Raw genomic sequence first — 23,598 nt, forward strand, 5'->3', positions numbered from 1 at the left:
TGCGTAACAGTGAATTAAGTAGTGGTGCTGTGAGATCCATATTTAATATCTTGTCTGACTTCCATGAGCTTGAAGGACTGCATCCATGCGGTTCGACAATGATTCATACAATTTATTGATGAAGTCATCAGGAATAGCAAAGAAAGCAGTCTTACATGCCTCCCAGAGTTCATCAAGATTCTTTGGTTTCGTCTTCCATGCTTCCTCTTTCATTCTACCCCAGACATGCTCAATGATGTTCATGTCTGGTGACTGGGCTGGCCAGTCCTGGAGCACCTTGATCTTCTTTGCCTTGAGGAACTTGGATGTAGAGATGGAAGTATGCGATGGAGCACCATCCTGCTGCAAAATTTGACCCCTTTTATGGTTGGGAATGTAAGAGGTAGCTAATACTTCTTGATATTTTAGGCTATTGATATTGCCTTCCACCCTGCAAATCTCTCACACACCCATACTGGATGTAACCCCAGACCATGATGTTTCCACCACTAAACTTAACTGTTTTCTGGGTGAATCTCGGATCCATGTGGGCTCCAGTAGGTCTCCTGCAATATTTGCGGCGGCTGTGATGTACAGTCCCTGACAAAAGTCTCGTCACTTGGGTACAAGTTGACCTTAAGTGCCCCTCAAATATGTGTCTTATCAATTTTTATTTTTTTACAAGAAATGGCTAATTTCAATCCCAACAGCTTTTGAAATAATGTTTTGGTGCCAAACAAAACTGCTGAAAAGATCAAGGTGCTCCAGGACTGGCCAGCCCAGTCACCAGACATGAACATCATTGAGCATGTCTGGGGTAGAATGAAAGAGGAAGCATGGAAGACGAAACCAAAGAATCTTGATGAACTCTGGGAGGCATGTAACACTACGTTCAGACTGCAACCTGAAACGACCCATATCCGATTTGTTGTGAAATCCGATTTTTTTGTTAGGCCATTCACATTACCAATTATATGAGACTTGTATGCGATCTCCAATATGAACGGAAAACGACCCAAAAGTGTCCCGCATGCGCAAATTGACATGTAATAAGCACATCTACGTAATACGTAAACAAAAGAAAAAAGCGCACTCTTCAAGTTTGCAAGTAAAGCATGGAGATGAGGCGAGACCTGGCGATGTTTTTGTGGCGGCAGCGGAACTCACACAATAATCTGATTAATGTGGGCAGCAGACTAATGAGACAGAAGGTGTCAAATTACTGGAAATTTCCAGAACAATCTTATAATCTTGTAATACAGGATGGTTTAAGTTATAAATCAGTTATAGAAACTGTTTTATTTAATCAGGCTAATAGATCAACATCCAGGTCCCTACCAAATCCACCATTAGCTTGATCAATTCTATAAAAGTCTATTTAAATTCTGAAAACTGTACAAATGATGTTTTCCACCAAAGAGGCGGGATTAGCCAACGCAGAATAGTGACGTTTGTCTCTTGTTGATGACGTGTAGGTCGCATGAATGCGACCTGTCCGGTCAGACTGCAGTCGCATGTGAAAATAACGGATATGCATCGGAATTAGGACCACATATCCAAGCGGCCTGTGTCGCATGCGAAAAAAAAATCGGATCTGTGTCGTTCAGATTGTCAATAACAAATCGGATACAGGTCGCATATGGGCAAAAAAAATCGGATATGGGTCGTTTCAGGGTGCAGTCTGAACGTAGTCTTACACTACGTTCAGACTGCAACCTGAAACGACCCATATCCGATTTGTTGTGAAATCCGATTTTTTTGTTAGGCCGTTCACATTACCAATTATATGAGACTTGTATGCGATCTCCAATATGAACGGAAAACGACCCAAAAGTGTCCCGCATGCGCAAATTGACACGTAATAAGCACATCTACGTAATACGCAAACCAAAAAAAAGCGCACTCTTCAAGTTTGCAAGTAAAGCATGGAGATGAGGCGAGACCTGGCGATGTGGTTTTTATGGCGGCGGCGGAACTCACACAATAATCTGATTAATGTGGGCAGCAGGCTAATGAGACCGAAGGTGTCAAATTGCTGGAAATTTCCAGAACAATCTTATAATTTTGTAATACAGGATGGTTTAACATCCAGGTCCCTACCAAATCCACCATTAGCTTGATCAATTCTATAAAAGTCTATTTAAATTCTGAAAACTGTACAAATGTTTTCCACCAAAGAGGCGGGATTAGCCAACGCAGAATAGTGATGTTTCTCTCTTGTTGATGACGTGTAGGTCGCATGAATGCGACCTGTCCGGTCAGACTGCAGTCGCATGTGAAAATAACGGATATGCATCGGAATTAGGACCACATATCCAAGCAGCCTGGTCCGGTCATACAAGATATTAAATATGGATCTCACAGCACCACTACTTAATTCACTGATGTTATGCAACATAGTTTTGTATTTGAAGTAAATTATTTGTTCAGTTTTCACATTACTCTCTATAGGCGACAAAACTTTTGTCTTGCCAAAATCTGACCTTTCTGTGTTCATTAAATGATCAATCTTTCTTCAGTGAAGCAAATTTATTTTAGTATATTAAACATAATTTGGGAGGGTTTTAGCCTTCATATGAGCCATTTCTAAAACCAATGGATTAATTAAAAGTCAGGTTATAAGCTGTTTCTACAAAATGGATAAGCGACAAGACTTTTGTCAGGGACTGTACTTACGTTATAGCAATAACCACCTTTCTTCCACCTTAAAGTTAACGACATAACTGCAGCTTCATGTCTGAGAGATCACAAAGTCCTCCAGCTTTAGATTTCAGACACCTTCCAAAAGCGAAATAAAAATGTCTTTTTAAAGAAAACACCATATATTTAAAAAAAACAAAAAACTTGTGGACCGTCTACTATACTGTTTAAGGTGCTGCAATAGAAATAATATTGTATCAAGAATAAACACATTAATACAAATGTGATTTTTCTCTAACAATTGTCAGCACCTCCTGGCCAATCAGATTTGAGAACTCGACAACACTGTGCTATAAATATAACTAAATGCTCTGATTATTTAGTTCTTTAATGAAGACTAACTGCCACAACAAGGCTCCATGAGCAGATACTGCTTGAAAAGGTAACTCGCATCATTCCTCTCCACCTTCAACAGCTGCTGTACAACATACACAGACACAGTTATAATCACAAACCACAAGTTTATTTGAGAAATCAGTGACAGACTATGGGAAAGGAAGATATATGCCTATAACAACTCAAAGATTAAAAGGTCTAGGTTTTTAGTAAATCTGGCCAAAAGAGATTTTTCCAGTTCTTTTTGTTTGTTTGTTTCTTTTTTTTAAAAATTCACAACCTTCACATTATAAAAACCTCGAGTCAAAGCAGATATGCTGAAGGCATTCGGAAGCCTCCGGACTAGACATTAATGATAATATTTACAAGCATAAACTTGGCTGAAAGGTTGGAGCACAAACAGCATGAAGGCATGAACCCCACTGTTTTGGCAGATTCACGATACAAGGACGGAGACACTGATTGCAGTGCGAACACTCAAAACTGGAGAGACGGGAAATGGTCCGATCCATTCCTCGCTCTTTACAAAGAACAAAATCTGTTGCCTTTCTGACACTTCTTTTCCCAAAATGTCTTTTTGGCTTTGGCAGCCGTTTCATGAAAGCGCTCACATGCCCCAGCCTCCACCCATGCTCATACCACCGTTCATGCCCATGGAGCTGCGACTGCTACCGTAATAACTGCTGCTCTGGTTACCTGATAGAACAGAAAAGCACACAAATGGAATGATGCATCAAAGCCGCACATAATATTGCTGGTTTAACCACAGCTTTAGAAGGAAGAAAAAAACAAAAACCCTACTAAATCTTGAGTTCCTGTTAAAATAATTGATTTTACAGGGATGCAAACAGCGTGCCTTTTGGTGGATGCCGCCTTTTTCACGGCTGAATCGCGCAGATCCGATTTTTTTTAGGGGGGGGCGGCATTAGTGTGTCTGATTATAATTTCAAAGTAAATTCTGTATTAAAATTACTAAATAAGCAAATGCCGTTACAGTCCATGAAACATAGGAAGTACAAGTATGAGAAGAAAACAGTAAATCAGAAAGCTGCGCACGTTTTCTTCTCATACTTATACTTCCTATGTTTCATGGACTGTAAAGGCATTTGCTTATATACGGAATTTACTTTGATGAAATTATAAATCAGACACTCCAACGCCCCCCTAAAAAAAAAAATAATAAAATAAATAAATAAATTAAAAAAAATCGGATCTGCGCGATTCAGCCGTGAAAAAGGCGGCATCCGCCAAAAGGCGCGCCGTTTGCATCCCTGATTTTATTTTTTTCACGGTGCAGTTTTCATCAAATCCTGCGCTCCGATTGGCTGGCGAGTGGGTCCGTTTCCACGGTACGGACCCCAGTTACAGACCTCTGGCGACTCGCTCGTTCACAACAACAAACATAGTAGCAAATTGTCAACACATCTTTTTTATAAGATTTATTTATAAGATTGGGCGGCACGGTGGTGTAGTGGTTAGCGCTGTCGCCTCACAGCAAGAAGGTCCTGGGTTCGAGCCCCGGGGTCGGCGAGGGCCTTTCTGTGCGGAGTTTGCATGTTCTCCCCGTGTCCGCGTGGGTTTCCTCCGGGTGCTCCGGTTTCCCCCACAGTCCAAAGACATGCAGGTTAGGTTAATTGGTGACTAAATTGACCGTAGGTGTGAATGTGAGTGTGAATGGTTGTCTGTGTCTATGTGTCAGCCCTGTGATGACCTGGCGACTTGTCCAGGGTGTACCCCGCCTTTCGCCCATAGTCAGCTGGGATAGGCTCCAGCTTGCCTGCGACCCTGTAGAAGGATAAAGCGGCTAGAGATAATGAGATGAGATGAGATTTATAAGATTATCAAAAATCTTATAAATTTTTGCCAGCATTTCTCAGCATAATAGCATTAATTTTACAGCATGGATAGTGATAACGACAGTGTTCACAGCGAAAGCGAGTTTTACTACCCTGAGGAAGAAGAAATAAAATAAAAGCATTTCAGGAGAAAGCTAAAAACCTGTAACTGTTGCCAACGCCGAGCAAAAACATGGCTGAATCCTGAATGACTCAATTTTGTATAAATAGGGGACTACATGGGCGGCAAAATGTAGTTTTTTTTTCCTGCCATGGAAGTGCACTTGTATACCGAGGAGGAAGCCATTTGCATTACAGCCTTGAATGAGAATTCAAAATGGCGGCTCAGTTTTCCCTTTCAGGCACTCTCGTTTTCTGTTAGAATTTGGTAAAGAAAAAAATATACTATTTACCAGCTTAAGGTTGGTCCATACAGTGAAATACTGTGACCTCGGCCTTAGCACTTTCAAGACCTCGGTCACGGTATTTCACGATACAGACCTCCCAGCTGGTAAATAACATACGTATTTAGTGGAAAGATGCTTAGCTAGCCGACACTCACCATAGTCATTGTATCCCCCCATACTGGACTGGCTGCTATAGCCTCCACCATAGCCACCTCCCATACTCTGACTGCCATGGCCATAGGACGACTGATTACCTAAAATAAGTGGAACAAGCACTTATGGGTCATGTTTTAACAAACAAAATCTTACTAGTTATAACTGCACCCATCATCCACAGAAACCCCTCTAATAATGCTAGTAAAAGACTGAAGTCCATCTCCGCACAACGACTTACCCATGCCTCCCATGTGACCTCCATACCCTCCACTACTGCCCCTTTCTGTCGAGTTTAAGAAAAGCTCGACGTAACGATGCTCTGGAAACATAAAAGGAAACGGATACACAAAAATGATACAAATCCATTTATCTCCAAATCCAGATCTATTTCAGTAGTACGTACGCATATTGGCCTTATCCTTGGACATAGCAGCCACAGCATCCTCGTGTGTAGCAAACTCCACGTCAGCTTCTCCGGTCACGCGTCCGTCTGGACCCACCTCGATGTGCACTCGCACAGGGTTCAGAGGAGAGAAGAACTGTGAGGCACAAAATAAACATCATTCGAGTATATATATTTTTTTTGCAGTAATGAAAACAATATGTTCTTACTGACCGAGTGAGAGGGCCGGACGGGAAAATATTCGGCTTGAGGTCATGCTGTACGTAACGAGCTCAGCGAGGTCCGTACAAACGATCGAGAGCCAAATGCACTACCGTTCAAAAGTTTGGGGTCACCCAGACAATTTTGTGTTTTCCATGAAAAGTCACACTTTTATTTACCACCATAAGTTGTAAAATGAATAGAAAATATAGTCAAGACATTTTTTCTGGCCATTTTGAGCATTTAATCGACCCCACAAATGTGATGCTCCAGAAACTCAATCTGCTCAAAGGAAGGTCAGTTTTATAGCTTCTCTAAAGAGCTCAACTGTTTTCAGCTGTGCTAACATGATTGTACAAGGGTTTTCTAATCATCCATTAGCCTTCTGAGGCAATGAGCAAACACATTGTACCATTAGAACACTGGAGTGAGAGTTGCTGGAAATGGGCCTCTATACACCTATGGAGATATTGCACCAAAAACCAGACATTTACCACATTAGCACTGTACAGTAAGCCCTCAGTATTCGCGGGGGTTAGGGACCGAACATGGCCACGAATAAGCCAAAATCGCGAATACCTGTAACCCCCCCCCCATAAAACTGCTCTTTATGTAGCGCACGGTACTCTTGTTGATGCTGTAGTGACAAGCCACTGCTGCAAAACTCTTCCCTTCCTTTAGCATATCGATTAGTCCTACCTGCTCCTGCAGCGTCATTACCTTCTTCTGGCGCTTAGGTTCCTTGGCAGGAGCCTTAGAAGATGCAGAGCGTTTAGGAGCCATTGTAGGGCGTAAAAATTATTCAAAAATACCAAGAACGCACAACACGTGAACAAGTCTGAACTATGGGAACCGCGAGACTGTACTGTACAATGCGCTCATTCGTATCAGCCAATGAGCAGCAGCCTGCCATTCAAACTTCAGCCAATAGCGAGTGAGCATTCGGCTCAGAGAATGTAGCAGCGCGTAAACGTTTGATATGTTCGCCACAAATGACCGCGAATCGCTGAGATTTCCACGAATGTATAGGAGATAATTTTCTATATAAAATCCCGCGAATATGTGAATTCGCGAATACTGAACCGCGAATAGGCGGGGGTCTACTGTATAGAGAGTATTTCTGATTAGTTTAAAGTGATCTTCATTGAAAAGAACAGTGCTTTTCTTTCAAAAATAAGGAAATTTCAAAGTGACCCCAAACTTTTGAACGGTAGTGTATTTTCCCGTCCGGCCCGACCTAACTCAGTCAATAAGCATGTTATCACATGACCCTTTTTAACTAACATACACCCTTATTCATCGTTTTCCACTGTGCATCTTACTGCTGTCGTCGAGGTAGCGTTGAATACGTCGCAAAAATTTAGACAAAGTGTCAGGTTCGTAGTCTGAATTACCTTTTTTCTTTGCTTGTACATAGAAATGACATAGCAAGCTGTCTAGCTCTTTAGAGGAGATGACTTGTAGCCTGGGCCCGCCCATCCTAAGCATGACGCAACACGAGGGCCTGTTGTGAGATTAGTCTGGCCAGGCAAGCTATCTACAGCTCTTCCAAGCTCCCGAAAAATCGGGAACCAATCAACTTTGAGCATCTCCAACAGCCCTGGGTAGAGGCGTGTTCAGAGGCACTGACGTAGAACTGCGACCGGAAGCCATAGATTGTTTACAGAATCTACGCCGGAAGCACTTCATTCACGCTTCCGCATCTATTACGCATAGATGCTGTATTGAAAGCATTCAACGGGAAGTTCTCATTGAAAACGGAGCAAAGAGCAGCCCTGGAGGTATTTATTGAAAGGAAGGATGTTTTCGCCTTGCTCCCGACCGGCTTCGGTAAGAGTTTAATCTACCAGTTAGCCCCGTCGCGTCACATACGTCAGAGGAAAGAGTGATGTGATTGGTTTAAGCTTCGTCACAGCCTTTTCTGGCTTCGACCAGTAGCAAACTTGGGCATTTCAGGGAGACGGGTCAACCATGGGCTCTGGGAACCGTTTGGGCTTAATATCTTGGCCAGACCAATAGCTCGGAGAGCTTTGTCGCGTTAGCCAGACTAGATGACTTGCATCTCTTTCCTCCTTAACTTCAGTGAGAAACGTTTTAAATATTCAAGTCGTACTTAGCTTGTTTTTTTTAAACAGTGTTTTCTTCTTGTCCTTGTATAAATAAGTGGATTTGCTTGAAAGTACCTCCACCCCCCATTTTCTTCAACAATTTCAGCTTGTTCAATTAGGTCTGTGCCTGATATATGGTCTGGATAATAAAATTCACTTTCACTGTGCTCAGTCGTATTGCTCATTTTTCAAAACAATTTGGAGCAAAATAAAAACAGCGGAAGCGAGGGAAATGGACCCAGGGCCGCATACGGCTTTTTCCGGACCGGATTCAAACATCCATATCTGCCCAGTCACGTGGCTTGTCCCAATGGTTTTATTAAGAGCATGCACGGGTCCGTACGGGTCACGTGATAAAGCTATGATATCATGCGTGCACGCATCCTTACAGTGTAGATGTCGTTTTCCGTGGCGCGGTATGGCAGTCCTCTCATGTGCACGCAGTGGCCTGTTGTGCTTGAGAAGCTGGACCCACCATCCCGGTAGTGTCCATCTGACATTCCTGAAGGAAGGAAAAATTTCACATCATTGAATTAACAAATTATGCCTAGTAATTAATTAAACTAGGACCTGTTAACGTGTAATTTATATTATATAAACAAACATCGATGCAAGCGAGTTATGGACAAATTCCACAAATCAAAAATAAATCGCACCTCCTCCATATCCTCCACGTCGTGTCCTGTCGAAGGAACCTCCTCTGCTCATGCTGTTATAGCCACGGCCGCCTCCACTGGGCCTGTCGTACGGGCTGGGTCTCTGCATGCTCATGCCTTTGCGAGGAGGCTCGTAATGAGTGCGCACTTCAGCACGGCTGCTCTTGAAGATCTCAATGTACCTACGCGTCCACAGAAAGATGTTAGAGCTACACTTCCAGTTTTAATACAAAAACTCAGGCTAGATACAATTAAAATCTTTAGAAATACACTGGCCCTTTGGACCTTGAGCTGTCAGAACTATTTCTTGCTGGTTGAAATGAGAGCACAATAAGCCTTTGAATACCACCTTCTGCACAAAACATCTCCAGATTTCAAGGAACGCAGCGATCAGAAGAGCCGTTTTGCAGCCCTTCCATTTCTTTCATCTTAGCCAAATAAAAACGCAAATCTTTTCATTTCCAGAGATTTAGACGTGTATTTAAAGAACGTGTGATGTGGAGAATAAAGATTTCTTACAAATGAATGGTAGTTTGGAAAAACCCTTTAGATGTCACCGAATTTATCAACTGAATTCTGGTAAAAATGCCTCCCTGAAAAATCAGGGTTTGACCAAAATTGGGTTTTTCCTGCCCAACATACTTTGACATCATCTGCAAGAAACCAAAAATGTTTTACCAAACTAGCATGGAGTTGTTTTTATTTACTTTTTTTTTTTTCCACCTCGGCTTTTTGTCTGCAAAGATCGTGCTGGTAAGGAGACAAACCAAAGAGATGCAGTCTGACTAAAACAAGCAACTGGCATCAAGGGCTTTGAGTGTGTTATGTCTTAAAAAACAAAAAGAAAATTTATAACAATAGTGTGTCTACTTGTGGCCAAGTGCACAAAAATAACAGATCAACCAATGACTGCAAAAACATGGACGATGTGGCTCCATGCCGTTCCGTTCTACAGAACTGAAGCCAATACTCTGCCACCATGTCATCAAATTTGGAGCCAGAGTTTGCGCAGTAGAGACAAGAGTCGAAGTCAGGTCCGCCCGCTCATTTGGCAGGTCCGCCCCTTTTGTGTTGCCAAGACGGTCAAATCACTTCATTCCCATGTGTATGTACGCCTTCTTACAATACTGGAGAATGACAATTTCTACACTAATTTATGGGGGGGCAATAAGAAAGATGTGCAGTTATCAGCATAGAGAGAACTAACTGTTTGAATTGGACACTACAGGTCGAAAAACCATTTAGACAATTAAAGGGACATGGAAAATAGACTACCGCATCACTGAAACACATGGGGATCAGCGGCACTACACATTATACTGCAGCCAGCCAGCAGGAGCGCTAGACCTACGGTTGCTTCACATAAGGGGTGTTCACACGGCAACTTTTACTGCGGTGTAGCACCGGGGCTGCCCCGGTAGAGCGTTCACACGGTACAAAGTTATACCGGTGTAGCCCCTGAAAGCTGCTTAAACCGGTGCAAATCTAACCCTGCTCGGGAGGTGGTTTAAGAAATTTACTCCGGAGTAAATGCTAGTTTGCGGGGCAGCACCGATATAAAATGGGACGTCTGAACGCTACAGGGGTAGACTCGCTACGCGTGAGGAGAGTTGATTACATACGGGCATTGCATAATTTGCATCCTGGTATTTTGCGCTTCCAAAATGGCGAATATCAACAACAACAGAACTGCGTGTCTTCCAGTGTTGCCAGATTGGGCGGTTTTAAGTGCATTTTGGCGGATTTGAACATATTTTGGGCTGGAAACCGTCAGCAGTATCTGGCAACACTGGTGTCTTCATCCACGTTGTTTTCCCAGCGCTTGGTGATGCCATGACAACCGGGAAAAGGAAGTACATTTTCACGCATGCGCATATTTCATTTCCGCATTATTACTATCGTATAGCACGGTCGCAAAAACTGCCGTGTGAACGCAAGTGGGGCTGCACCGGTGCTAACACACTTCTCTCTAGTAAGCAGGTTTGTGACGTGTGAACGCTCCACAAAATTTACACCGGTGCAAGATATATCGCAACAAAATACATCGGTGTAGCATCGATGCAAATATGTGTCTTTTAGAGACGCAAGGGAGGAGACATGACACCAAGATTCCTGAATAAAAATCTATGGGAAAGGTCTGTAATGCCAAAAATAGCGATTAGAGGCACGTATCCTGCCTATCTTCCCAAAAAGTGCCGAATCAGGAAACATATTAAGCTAAACACGTCATTGCACTGATGCAAGCATGCAGTTGAGCATACATAAAAGAAGTATAGGTGACCTCACAGCAATCTTGCACGTGCATAGTAGAAGTATAACCTATGGGGGGGGGGGGGGGGCTTTTTCAACCTTATTTTGGGGCAAAGTCACCAAACTTAAAGGAACAGTCCACCGTACTTCCATAATGAAATATGCTCTTATCTGAATTGAGACGAGCTGCTCCGTACCTCTCCGAGCTTTGCGCGACCTCCCAGTCAGTCAGACACGCTGTCACTCCTGTTAGCAATGTAGCCAGTATGGCCAATGGTATTTTTTGGGGCTGTAGTTAGATGCGACCAAACTCTTCCACGTTTTCCCTGTTTACATAGGTTTATATGACCAGTGACATGAAACAAGTTCAGTTACACAAATTGAAACGTGGTGATTTTCTATGCTATGGAAAGTCCGCACTATAAATGACAGGCGTACTAACACCTTCTGCGCGCTTCGGCAGCGCATTGATATCTGAGCTCAGTATCAATGCGCTGCCGAAGCACGCAGAAGGTGTTAGTACGCCTGTCATTATAGTGCGGACTTTCCATAGCATAGAAAATCGCTACGTTTCAATTTGTGTAACTGAACTTGTTTCATGTCACTGGTCATATAAACCTATGTAAACAGGAAAAACGCGGAAGAGTTTGGTCGCATCTAACTACAGCCCCAAAAAATACCATTGGCCATACTGAGCCTAGCTACATTGCTAACAGGAGTGACAGCGCATCTGACTGCGTCTGACTGACTGGGAGGTCGCGCAAAGCTCGGAGAGGTACGGAGCAGCTCGTCTCAATTCAGATAAGAGCATATTTCATTATGGAAGTATGGTGGACTGTTCCTTTAAGGTTGCTTTTTTTTTTTTAAAGTAAGATTTGGCTGGCGATTCTACACATGCGGCTATCAGAAGTGTAGTTATGACTCTCTCTCCATTCATTTGGATCGGCGCTTGGTCTTGTTAGCCTGAAATAACTGCCCGAGAGTGTTACCAATATGGCTGCTGAGTGGCAAGACTTTCCTGTAAGGACTTTGATTATGCTGTCCATGTTTTTTTTTTTTTTAAACAGTCATTGCTTTCAATTAACCACTAATAAAAAAAAAAAAAATAGCTGGATATGCAAACAAAATAAAAAATAAAAATTATACAACCTACGAATGTGGTGAAATTCCTCTTCTGGAGACGTGTGCATGTCCATGACACTTGTGTGGGTTAATTGTGTATAGTGTTGACACATTGCTGTCCCGTTTTTGAGGCACAGGTTAAGTCAAGACTCTGACTTACCTTCATAAAGGACACTTTAGTCTGAGGCTTGGCTTAATCTGTGTCTGGAAAACAAGCATCATGATAACTGAAGTCAGTGAATTCCACAAGAAAAGCAGCTGAACCCGCCAACCATCCCCACCTGTGCCCTATTCTTTCCTTGTGTTTCTTTAGAGCCTTTTCAGCTATTTCCTGTGAAGCAAACTGCACGAAGGCCTCCCCCGTACTCCTCCACATGTAGTCCACCGGCAATGTTATCCCATTTGGCACGATTTCCAACCCTTCAACCCAAGGACAGATAACCCCAGCAGGGGACACATTAAATCACATGCCCATTCACACCGTTCTTACTTTTCATGTTTCTGATAGAAAAAAAAAAAAAATGAATAATAATCATCATCATAATAAATAAAACCATACACAACTGACATCTCAATGCATTGAAACTGATTAGATGATTCTACCAGTTTGATCACACAACCTAACATTTGAATTGCGTTTTGACTGATGTTACGAATCTTTGTCCAGATCAACAGCTGGCATTCGGGAAAAAAAAAAATAAAACTTAAATCACGGAGTTAAAACATACAAAATGGTCAAATGTGCATCTATAGGTCAGTTAAATCAAAATGCTCGCTGCTATAATCAACTTCTAAGTATTTCAGTCATATTCAACTGTGACAGCTGGACATACCTGAGAAGAACTGTACAATCTCCTCCTTGCTACAGCCAAAAGGCAGGCCACGCAGTCGGACCAGTCCATCTCCTTCTGTCTCTGGACCGTTCGGACCGGTGTGCTTAAGAACCCAGTCCATCTCCACATTATTGGATTTAAATACTGTTAGAAAAGAAAATGTTTCCTGAATGCGACATGACAGCAGGACAGGGAGGCGTTCACACCTAATTTACAAAAAACAGGTGGCGAATGGAAAACCTGAATAACGAGCCCAGACGCTTCCAGACATGACACAACTGGAAGTTATGATCAATTGGAAAAATTGTGATCTCAAAGTGTGACTTTCTTTCACTGTGGCATGGGTGTTGATCTGAGCAGTTCAGAAACTGCTGCGGTATCTCCTGGGGTTTTCACACATACACAAAACAGTCGCTAGAGTTTACACAGACAGAATGGTGCGAAAAACAAAAAACATCGAGTGAGTGACAGTTCTGTGGGTGGAAACAAACACCTTGTTGATAAGAGAAGGTCAGAGGAAAATGTCCAGATTGGTTCAAGCTGCCAGGAAGGATTAGATATAGTAACTCGAAACAACTCTTTACAACCGTGGTGAGCAGAAAAGCATCTCAGCATGCAGCAGCAGAAAACCACGTTGGGTTCCACTCCTGCAGCCAAGAACAGGAATCTTCGAATCAAGAACAAGATCCTATTAAAGTGGCCGTGAGTGATTTGCTCTTTCATGCGTGGGACTACTTTTTCTCACAGGCAGGAATTTATAGTCGTGTTTCTCTCCAGTGATGATAAACAAGTAGCCTGAATGACATTATATTGTCTCCAGCTACTTCGACACTCAGGTTGTCTCATGATCTCTTTACTGCAACAGGTAAATGGCCAATTCTGAATTGTCCATCATATGATTTCAAAATTTATTGATGGAATTTAACAACTAACCTCATACTTCAGTTGTACCTTTCGAGTTTCCAGTACAAGTTTCAAATGCTGACTTTATTGTAATGGGTTCGCTCATATACAGTCAAAAATACACGTGTTTTTCCTCTAACTGGTGGAAATTCAGCTGTTTAGCAAGAGCCCAATGCTTTGGATGGGTTTTGCTTCACAAGTAGGGCTGTTATGATTATTCATGGTGTATACTTGGGTCATGATAACCGTATGTTTGCCTCAACATTAAATTTTTTAAAATTACTGTCTACCTTTTCATTTTCAACCTGATCCAAGTCCCTTAATCCAGTGGTTTTCATCTGTTTTGCAATACCACTAAAAACAAACACCTCCGGACTCGCCCTAATTCACATCACAGCAACCTGCATTTCTTTGCTTGGGAGACGTGGGCTGCACCGAAAACCCTTTGGATGCGTGATCCTACTGTTGTAAACACATCACATTTTTACCTCTCTTCTAGGGATGGCGAAAACTAAAAAAAAAAAAAAAAATCCTGACCGACCACCGAGCCTCATTAGCCAGTTAAAGTCGGTTAACCTATGAGTTTAAACAGGGATGCAAACGGCGCGCATTTTGGTGGATGCCACCTTTTTCACGGCTGAATCGTGCAGATCCGATTTTTTTTAGGGGGGGCGTTGGAGTGTCTGAATAATTTCATCAGAATAAATTCTGTATTAAAGTTACTACATAAGCAAATGCCGTTACAGTCCATGAAATATAGGGAGTATGAGAAGAAAACAGTAAATCAGAAATCTGCGCACGTTACGTTTAGTAATTTTAATACAGAATTTACTCTGATGAAATTATTCAGACACTCCAACGCCCCCCCTAAAAAAAAAAAAAAAAAAAAAAAAAAAATCGGTTCTACACGATTCAGCCGTGAAAAAGTTGCCATCTGCGCCTTTAGTCTGTGCGGAGAGATCTGATCTGCAATAACATGCATTGTTGGCTACAGACCGAAACATACTTTCAGAATGCACTGGCCAAGGCAGGACTAAACTCAATGTGCCTTCTAATAAAAAAAAAAAAAAAAAAGTAATTTGTAAGCTAAAAAGCCTGTCTCTACACTTTTTTCTTTCGCCGAGTGGCAGCTGTGTTCAACTGGAGCGGGACATGACTGAATGGGTGTTTCTGATTTGTCAGCTGTCTTTAACTGGGGCGGGAGGGCGGGACATGACCGAATGGGTGTTTCTGATTTGTCAGCTGTCATCCTTACACCGCATGGCATGCCCCAAGCATTTACAACACAGAATTCCAGGTTCTCCGCTCCAAAATCGGCAGTTTCAAAACGATTGATTTTTTTTTTTTTTAACCGACAACCAAAAAAAATTTAACCGGTTGACGTTGATTCGGTCAACCGCCGGTCAAACGGTCATCGGTTAACATCCCTACTCTCTTCCCGCCCCTAGCATTTTGGAACTTTACAACAGCAATCAAACATGCACCCAAAAACAAATTACAAAATAAACAACTATTTTTAAATAAACAGCATGACACGCTAGTCAGTTAAATCAAATGCTCATATGATTTTTTTTTTTGGCTTGGTGTGGCAGCTCTCCTCTCAGCCACGCTCTCAAAGTTTATAACATGATAAATAGACATTGTTACGGTATCAGATTTTGTTTCTGAGATGATCAGTTGTACAAAAATTCTATCATTTTTGCCAGTACCTTCCACATATCTGTGTCCCATTGTTTCTCTGTCTTTTTTGAGAGCAATCTTTAGGTCATCCTCTGACTCCAGCTCCACAAATGCCTCTCCACTTGGCCTGCCTTCCCGGGTGTAGGTGAAGTGGATGCTCGTCCCATTATTCGCGACTTTGCAATCTAGAAACATGTTGGTAAACAACAACTTAAACACGTAAAAGGAGTAACTCACTTAGGAGATAGCAAGTTATAATTCTGAGATATTAAGTCATAATGATACTCGTTTATGAGACAGTAAGTCATATTTACAAGAGAGTAGGGATAGTAAGTCCTATTTATAATCATGAGATAGTAAGTCATATGATAGTAAGTCCTTTATGATGCAAGTCATACGAGACAGTAAGTCACAGGACTTATGAGATAAGTCATATGAGACAGTAAGTCATATTGACGAGGTCCTAAGCCATGAGATAGTAAGTCATATTTGACAACACTAAATCTTAAAGGAGAACTGAAGGCAAATTTATCATCATCAGTTCTATTTCTCATTTTATTAAATACAGGAATGCATTTTTGATAGGTATTTTGTCACTGCTATAGCAAGTTATGAGTGTTTGAAATATGCTCTGTAATATATCAGTCAATATGTCAAAGCAACGGCCATAAACGAGATTTGTTGAGACATCATAGGACAGAAGTAAAACGTACAGCGGAAATCAAAGTGACCGACATCTGCCAACGTTGTCAAAAGACGTGTGCGCCCTCTTTCGAATGCTGACGTAATCAAGCCGGAAGTTTTGTTTGTTTTGATAGCAATCAGGAAAGTTTGAAAAAAAGTATGCAGTAATCGTTATTTAAACTCGTTTTTGTGCAATATTTCGTTTGGAAAACAGTTTTCAAAACGGCAGCACTGACACCTGGCTGACACTTCACGTTTCGAAGTCTCGCACAAGTCTCGTGAAGATTGCGTGGATAAGCGACACCTGCCGTGGACCAAACGAACTAAATTCAACACGGCGAAAAACCGAATAGGCCGATAAGCATGATATTTAATTGCAATTAGTTGCCAATACGAGTCACGATATAAGGTTACTAAAATCGAAAACCTAATTGAATAAAACACGTTAAGAAATAAAGCAAGTTTTTTAATGAGAAGTCATAGTAAGTCAAACAGGCCATTTTATCTCAAGTAGAAAACCAACAGATTAAGAATACTTTTATTACTTGTTCATGCCTTAAAGGAACAGTCCACCGTACTTCCATAATGAAATATGCTCTTATCTGAATTGAGACGAGCTGATCCGTACCTCTCCGAGCTTTGCGCGACCTCCCAGTCAGTCAGACGCGCTGTCACTCCTGTTAGCAATGTAGCTAGGCTCAGCATGGCCAATGGTATTTTTTGGGGCTGTAGTTAGATGCGACCAAACTCTTCCGCGTTTTTCCTGTTTACATAGGTTTATATGACCAGTGATATGAAACAAGTTCAGTTACACAAATTGAAACGTGGTGATTTTCTATGCTATGGAAAGTCCGCACTATAATGACAGGCGTACTAACACCTTCTGCGCGCTTCGACAGAGCGTTGATATCTGAGCTCCATATCAAGGCGCTGCCGAAGCGCGCAGAAGGTGTTAGTACGCCTGTCATTATAGTGCGGACTTTCCATAGCATAAAAAATCGCTACGTTTCAATTTGTGTAACTGAACTTGTTTCATGTCACTGGTCATATAAACCTATGTAAACAGGAAAAACGCGGAAGAGTTTGGTCGCATCTAACTACAGCCCCAAAAAATACCATTGGCCATACTGAGCCTAGCTACATTGCTAACAGGAGTGACAGCGCGTCTGACTGACTGGGAGGTTGCGCAAAGCTCGGAGAGGTACGGATCAGCTCGTCTCAATTCAGAGAAGAACATATTTCATTATGGAAGTACGGTGGACTGTTCCTTTAAGTTAATAAAGTTGTTCAAAACACTTTACATTCTGATTTCGTTCTTTCATATATACTTAAACAAACCAATATCCATGAAGATAAAGTTAATCATTCCTGGCTGCTGGCTGGTCCTGATCAGCCTACTTAGTGCATAAACTGGAACTAAAACACGGGTCATTCGTTCATTCATCAAGATAAAGTGAAAATTTATTTGTGGATCAAGTATGAACGTAAATCCCATATCATATTGGGCTGGTAAATTCTGACTAGGTCCAATAACAGGAGTCTAATTATACGAAGTTGGTAAATTTGAGAGAATAACTAAATTATTATAATCATAAGGAGTCTTACTTAAACAAATCAATATTCATCAAGATAAAGTGCAAATAATTCAAGTATGAACATAAATCTCATATTAGGCTGGTAAATTCAGACTAGGCCCAATTATACCAAGTTGGTAAATTTATACTGTGGTAAATTCAGACCGTGACTACTACGGTATAAATTTACCTGGTAAATTCAGACTGTGACAACGGGGAGAACATGCAAACTCCACACAGAAAGGCCCAAATATTTGGTTCCATGTCATTAGAAACATAGTTAAGTTTTAATGTTGAATGCCAGTAAGTTTTCAGACTATTTTGATCAAATTAGTACGCAATTGCGTCAAAAAAATGTCCTCTCCGAGACAGCTAATTTTTCAATATAAAATAACATATCTAAAATGATTATTTTCATCCTAAAATGTGGTCAAGATATTGGGACATAAATATTAGAGACAACTAACACAAAGCTTACAGCCTTATATTTAAAAGCACTATGGAAGTAGTGGATTCTGAATTGTCAAAAAAAAAAAATGTCCTCTCCGAGAATCACTTCATTTGTTTCTCCCAGCCCTGCTTAAAGCTACACTTAATTTACTTAGAAAAAAACCCAAACACCTAAATAGTTCATGAACATGCTATAACATTAGGTGAATGTTATGGACTACTAATTTCTTAACTGTTGGAATTTTATTTCTAATCAGCTATTTTTTGACAAGGAGTCTTTGATAACATTTTTTGCAGATTACACAAAACTACCATACACATGTCAAAAAATGACCTGAAATCTGTTCTTTAACTTGTCCTTCACTTAAAAACTGCTACAAGAACCAGTTTGAATCAATTTGAATTTTGGACCCCTGTGACCAAACTTTGTACCCTGATTGTAAAACAACCCATAATGTAATTATGAGATACACTACCGTTCAAAAGTTTGGGGTCACCCAGACAATTTTGTGTTTTCCATGAAAAGTCACACTTATTTACCACCATAAGTTGTAAAATGAATAGAAAATATAGTCAAGACATTTTTCTGGCCATTTTGAGCATTTAATCGACCCCACAAATGTGATGCTGAAATGTGAATGTTTCACAAATGTGAAACAAGTCAAAAGGTTTTTATTAGAATCATTAAAAATGGACTCTCCCATGTACTTTTAATGTTTGTAAATTGTCATTCAATTTCTGTGTAATAATAAGTCTGTGATAACAATTGTGATATTTTGTGATATATAAAACTTGTGATAGTTATATTTCTTAAATTTATTTACTATTAATATTAATGTTATTTTTATACACTTTATTTACACATTTTTTGTAATTTTTGTCCTCTATCATATTGTCACCATTTTGTAATTTTTTATGAGGACCACAATGGAAATAAGTCATTTTATTAGACTTTTTTGTGTCATCCTCGGTTTTTTACGTCTTTATAATAATTAAATGTGTATTTTATTGTAAATGTACATGTGGAAAAGCTAAATAAAATCAAATCATACTCCAGAAACTCAGGTGGGGTTTACATTAGACCGTATCAGCGGATCATCAGATTAACGTTTTTAAAACGATTAGTGTGCACACAGCAACACCAATACACGATTCGCGTGCACACAGCAACACCAATACACGGATACGCTCGGCTCCGCAGGCAGCCTGCGCTCCAAATCACTCCGCCCTGAACAGCGAGTGCCCTCTGGAGGGTGCGCACTCCGGCCCTGCGCAGCTCACAGAGCGCGCGAGTGAAGTGCACAAGCAGTGATTCGGGACTGAGCCGCTGTGTGTGTGATCCCAGCGCATATCACTTACCACTTGCAAGTGGAAGGATGGCAAGCCTAAAGACAATCATAACTACACAATGGGCAGTATTTGCATACTTTTATACTCTTTAATGAAAGGTGATACAAGGCGGAAGTTCACGCCATTTTTCAGCAGTCGCGTCACATGACCAACGCCAGCGAATCAGTAAGGTGGATGTCACAGTGACGTTGTCCAGTGACGACACCAGCTAGAGCTCAGCACAGCGTATCCACGTATTCTCAATGTTTACACAGCACCGGACCAGACACGATCTGGATTGAATACGTGGACCCTGGTGGATTCCCGTTTCCCGGCGTTTCAATGTAAACGGACAGTGCATCGGCGAAGAAAACGAGACAGATACGGTCTAATGTAAACTTGGCCTCAATCTGCTCAAAGGAAGGTCAGTTTTATAGCTTCTCTAAAGAGCTAAACTGTTTTCAGCTGTGCTAACATGATTGTACAAGGGTTTTCTAATCATCCATTAGCCTTCTGAGGCAATGAGCAAACACATTGTACCATTAGAACACTGGAGTGAGAGTTGCTGGAAATGGGCCTCTATACACCTATGGAGATATTGCACCAAAAACCAGACATTTGTAGCTAGAATAGTCATTTACCACATTAGCAATGTATAGAGTGGATTTCTGATTAGTTTAAAGTGATCTTCATTGAAAAGAACAGTGCTTTTCTTTCAAAAATAAGGACATTTCAAAGTGACCCCAAACTTTTGAACGGTAGTGTAGTTCTGATATTTCTAAAGTACTATTATAGATTGTAAATCATAATGGTGAGATAATATCCTGTCATTATCATGAGAAGCCTGTGGACCTATAGAACCGGATTAAGGGTCAGAAAGTGTGTCCTAATATTAATAGCACACAGTGATTCACATGTTCTTACCAGAAAAGAAGCGGGCCACTTCATCCACGGAGCAGGACCAGGGCAGCCCCCGGACTCTCACCACACATCCCTCATCTTCAGCCATGATTAACACAACTCTGCCATGATTAACACAACACTACAGTAAATACACTTCTCTACAACTACATAAACTTAAGCACAGCAAAGTAAAACAACAAGCTAGCAAGTTTGTCCGGAATTACTACCGCAGCTAACATCAACTGAACAAAAGGCCAAAAAGCAAAATGGCGCTCGCCAATAAACAACAGCAAGGCCTCCAAAAACAGGAAGGAATAATTAAAAAAACCTTACTGTTGATATTTTGAAAATATTACGCTCTTTCAGCACCAGGTATGTGTGTATATATTAAAAAACAACTCTACGATACTATTCTCAATAAATATATGATATAATTTATAAATAAAACACTACCTTTCTGTTCGCAGCTTTTCGGCGTGCTCGACTTCCACTCAGGCACCACTTCCGGTTAGAGCGACTGTTCTTGTTCCTGTTCTGCTTCTTCTTCTTCTTCTACGCCTCAGTGACTCAAAGACGAGTCGATTCTTTGAGCCAGCCGTCTATCCTTTTGCTTAAACGCTTTGATGGGTCAAAAGTGACCCGGCTGAGTTTTTATCTTCTATATCTTTGCAATAAATTAATTCCATTATTCAGTATTCAAGGTATTCCTCAATTAACTTGTTTTTGATCATCATACATCCTTATTTTATTTTTTTCTTTCTTACTTTTTGAATAAAAACCCTTTTTGTATCACTACCCTTCTAATGCACAACATGGGTCAAAAACGACCTGCATTCATTTTCCAGGTTATTTCATGTATGGCTGAGTGTTTCTATGATATACTTTTGAAATAAATTCATTTTGTCATTTACTTTTCCAAATATGCAGTAAATATCTTGTTTTTGTTTAGCACAAATCATCATTTTTATTTTTCCTTTCTTAAGTTATGAACAAGCACAGCTTTTGTAATTCTACATCAAGTTTACACACATGGGTCAGAACCGACCCGCATGCATTTACTCCAGCGTTTGGTGGGAACTGTGAATTGTGCTTGTGTCAGACATTTCACAGCTCAGCACAGCGCCCTTTGCCCATCTAATACATGTCAGTAATGTTTTTCAATTGTTCTAACATTACCTTAGAAAAAAAAAAGGATTATGTATAGGTTACCTTGAGAGTGAGTAGATTACTTGTCAGAAAGTTACAAGTAATTACTATTAGCTACCGAGCTGTTGACGTATTCTACTTTAGTTAGCTAATTTTATTGTAGTTGGCTTAGCTAACTACATAGTTAATAAATAAATAACTGGCCCCATTCACTGCTAAAGTAATTACTTGAAACAAATTATTGTTATAGTATTAAGACATGGGCGGCACGGTGGTGTAGTGGTTAGCGCTGTCGCCTCACAGCAAGAAGGTCCTGGGTTCGAGCCCCGGGGCCGGCGAGGGCCTTTCTGTGTGGAGTTTGCATGTTCTCCCCGTGTCCGCGTGGGTTTCCTCCGGGTGCTCCGGTTTCCCCCACAGTCCAAAGACATGCAGGTTAGGTTAACTGGTGACTCTAAATTGACCGTAGGTGTGAATGTGAGTGTGAATGGTTGTCTGTGTCTATGTGTCAGCCCTGTGATGACCTGGCGACTTGTCCAGGGTGTACCCCGCCTTTCGCCCATAGTCAGTTGGGATAGGCTCCAGCTTGCCTGCGACCCTGTAGAAGGATAAAGCGGCTAGAGATAATGAGATGAGTATTAAGACATTTAATTTTAAATCACACTTGGATGACCCATGTGTAGTAATATAAAAAGTATTTTTGTTCATAAAGTAGGAAAGAAAAAAAATAAATTAATGATTTGTGGTAATTAAAAACAAGATATTTAAAGAATACTTGGAATATTCAATCATAAAATAAATTGATTTCAAAAGATAGAGCAAAGAAAAACTCAGTCAGCATGAAATAACCTGGAAAATGAATGCGGGTCATTTTTGACCCATGTTGTGCATTAGAAGGGGTGTGCATATGTTTTGCATCAAAGGGTTAATAAAAAAAATAATAATAATAATAATAATAAAGCTCTAAAACACTTCACACACACCTTAAAATCAAGTAATCGTACCAAACACTAGCTAAAAGTTCTCAGAAATGCTGCAGTATGTTAGTTTAATGGCCTTGAATTGAATTGAATTGAATTTACAACCAATGTAGGTATATTACATAATTTACACATTACCATGATATCTAAGGCATAATTAACAAAATTTACAACAATAAAAAAAAATAGAATTAAAGTCCGGTGTAGTGGTTAGTGCTGTCGCCTCACAGCAAGAAGGTCCTGGGTTCGAGCCCATCGGCTGATGAGGTCCTTTCTGTGCGGAGTTTGCATGTTCTCCCCGTGGGTTTCCTCTGGGTGCTCCGGTTTCCCCCACAGTCCAAAGACATGCAGGTTAGGTTAACTGGTGACTCTAAATTGAACATGAGTGTGAATGGTTGTCTGTGTCTATGTGTCAGCCCTGTGATGACCTGGTGACTTGTCCAGGGTGTACCCCGCCTTTCACCCGTAGTCAGCTGGGATAGGCTCCAGCTCGCCTGCGACCCTGTAGAACAGGATAAAGCGGCTACATATATATATATATATATATATATATATAAAATCTCATCTCATTATCTCTAGCCGCTTTATCCTGTTCTACAGGGTCGCTGGTGAGCTGGAGCCTATCCCAGCTGATGACGGGCGAAAGGTGGGGTACACCCTGGACAAGTCGCCAGGTCATCGCAAGGCGGACACATAGAGACAAACAACCATTTACACCTACGGTCAATTTAGAGTCACCAGTTAACCTAACCTGCATGTCTTTGGACTGTGGGGGAAACCGGAGCACCCGGAGGAAACCCACGGGGAGAACATGCAAACTCTGCACAGAAAGGCCCTCATCAGCCGATGGGCTCGAACCCAGGACCTTCTTGCTGTGAGGTGACAGTGCTAACCACTACACCACCATGCACACAGTGGTGCTTGAAAGTTTGTGAACCCTTTAGAATTTTCTATATTTCTGCATAA

At 41.1% G+C, this 23,598-nt stretch overlaps 1 protein-coding gene across 1 annotated transcript; it reads right to left on the reverse strand.

The window, feature by feature from the left end:
• Nucleotides 1-3,120: 3,120 nt before the first annotated feature.
• Nucleotides 3,121-21,054, reverse strand: hnrnph1l (heterogeneous nuclear ribonucleoprotein H1, like). Its single transcript, XM_060936277.1, has 11 exons — nucleotides 20,963-21,054; nucleotides 20,531-20,628; nucleotides 15,599-15,754; nucleotides 12,987-13,130; nucleotides 12,435-12,573; nucleotides 8,782-8,963; nucleotides 8,515-8,627; nucleotides 5,817-5,952; nucleotides 5,652-5,732; nucleotides 5,413-5,511; nucleotides 3,121-3,711 (listed from the first exon to the last, which is right to left on the reverse strand). The coding sequence occupies exons 2-11, from the start codon at nucleotides 20,613-20,615 to the stop codon at nucleotides 3,623-3,625; spliced, it is 1,224 nt and encodes a 407-aa protein (XP_060792260.1). The 5' UTR covers nucleotides 20,616-20,628; nucleotides 20,963-21,054; the 3' UTR covers nucleotides 3,121-3,622.
• Between the last annotated feature and the right edge of the window lie 2,544 nt (nucleotides 21,055-23,598).

This window comes from Neoarius graeffei, chromosome 12 (genome assembly GCF_027579695.1).
Source record: "Neoarius graeffei isolate fNeoGra1 chromosome 12, fNeoGra1.pri, whole genome shotgun sequence".
NCBI classification, from domain to species: domain Eukaryota; kingdom Metazoa; phylum Chordata; class Actinopteri; order Siluriformes; family Ariidae; genus Neoarius; species Neoarius graeffei.

Bases quoted from the DNA above. Each gene is read 5' to 3' on its own strand.
- hnrnph1l (XM_060936277.1), bottom strand. From the start codon at position 20,615: ATGGCTGAAGATGAGGGATGTGTGGTGAGAGTCCGGGGGCTGCCCTGG. The intron at 8,964-12,434 runs GTGGGGATGGTT...GTGGACGCGTAG, and splicing joins AAGGAAAGAATAGGGCACAG to GTACATTGAGATCTTCAAGA. The intron at 5,733-5,816 runs GTACGTACTACT...TTATGTTTCCAG, and splicing joins CAAGGATAAGGCCAATATGC to AGCATCGTTACGTCGAGCTT.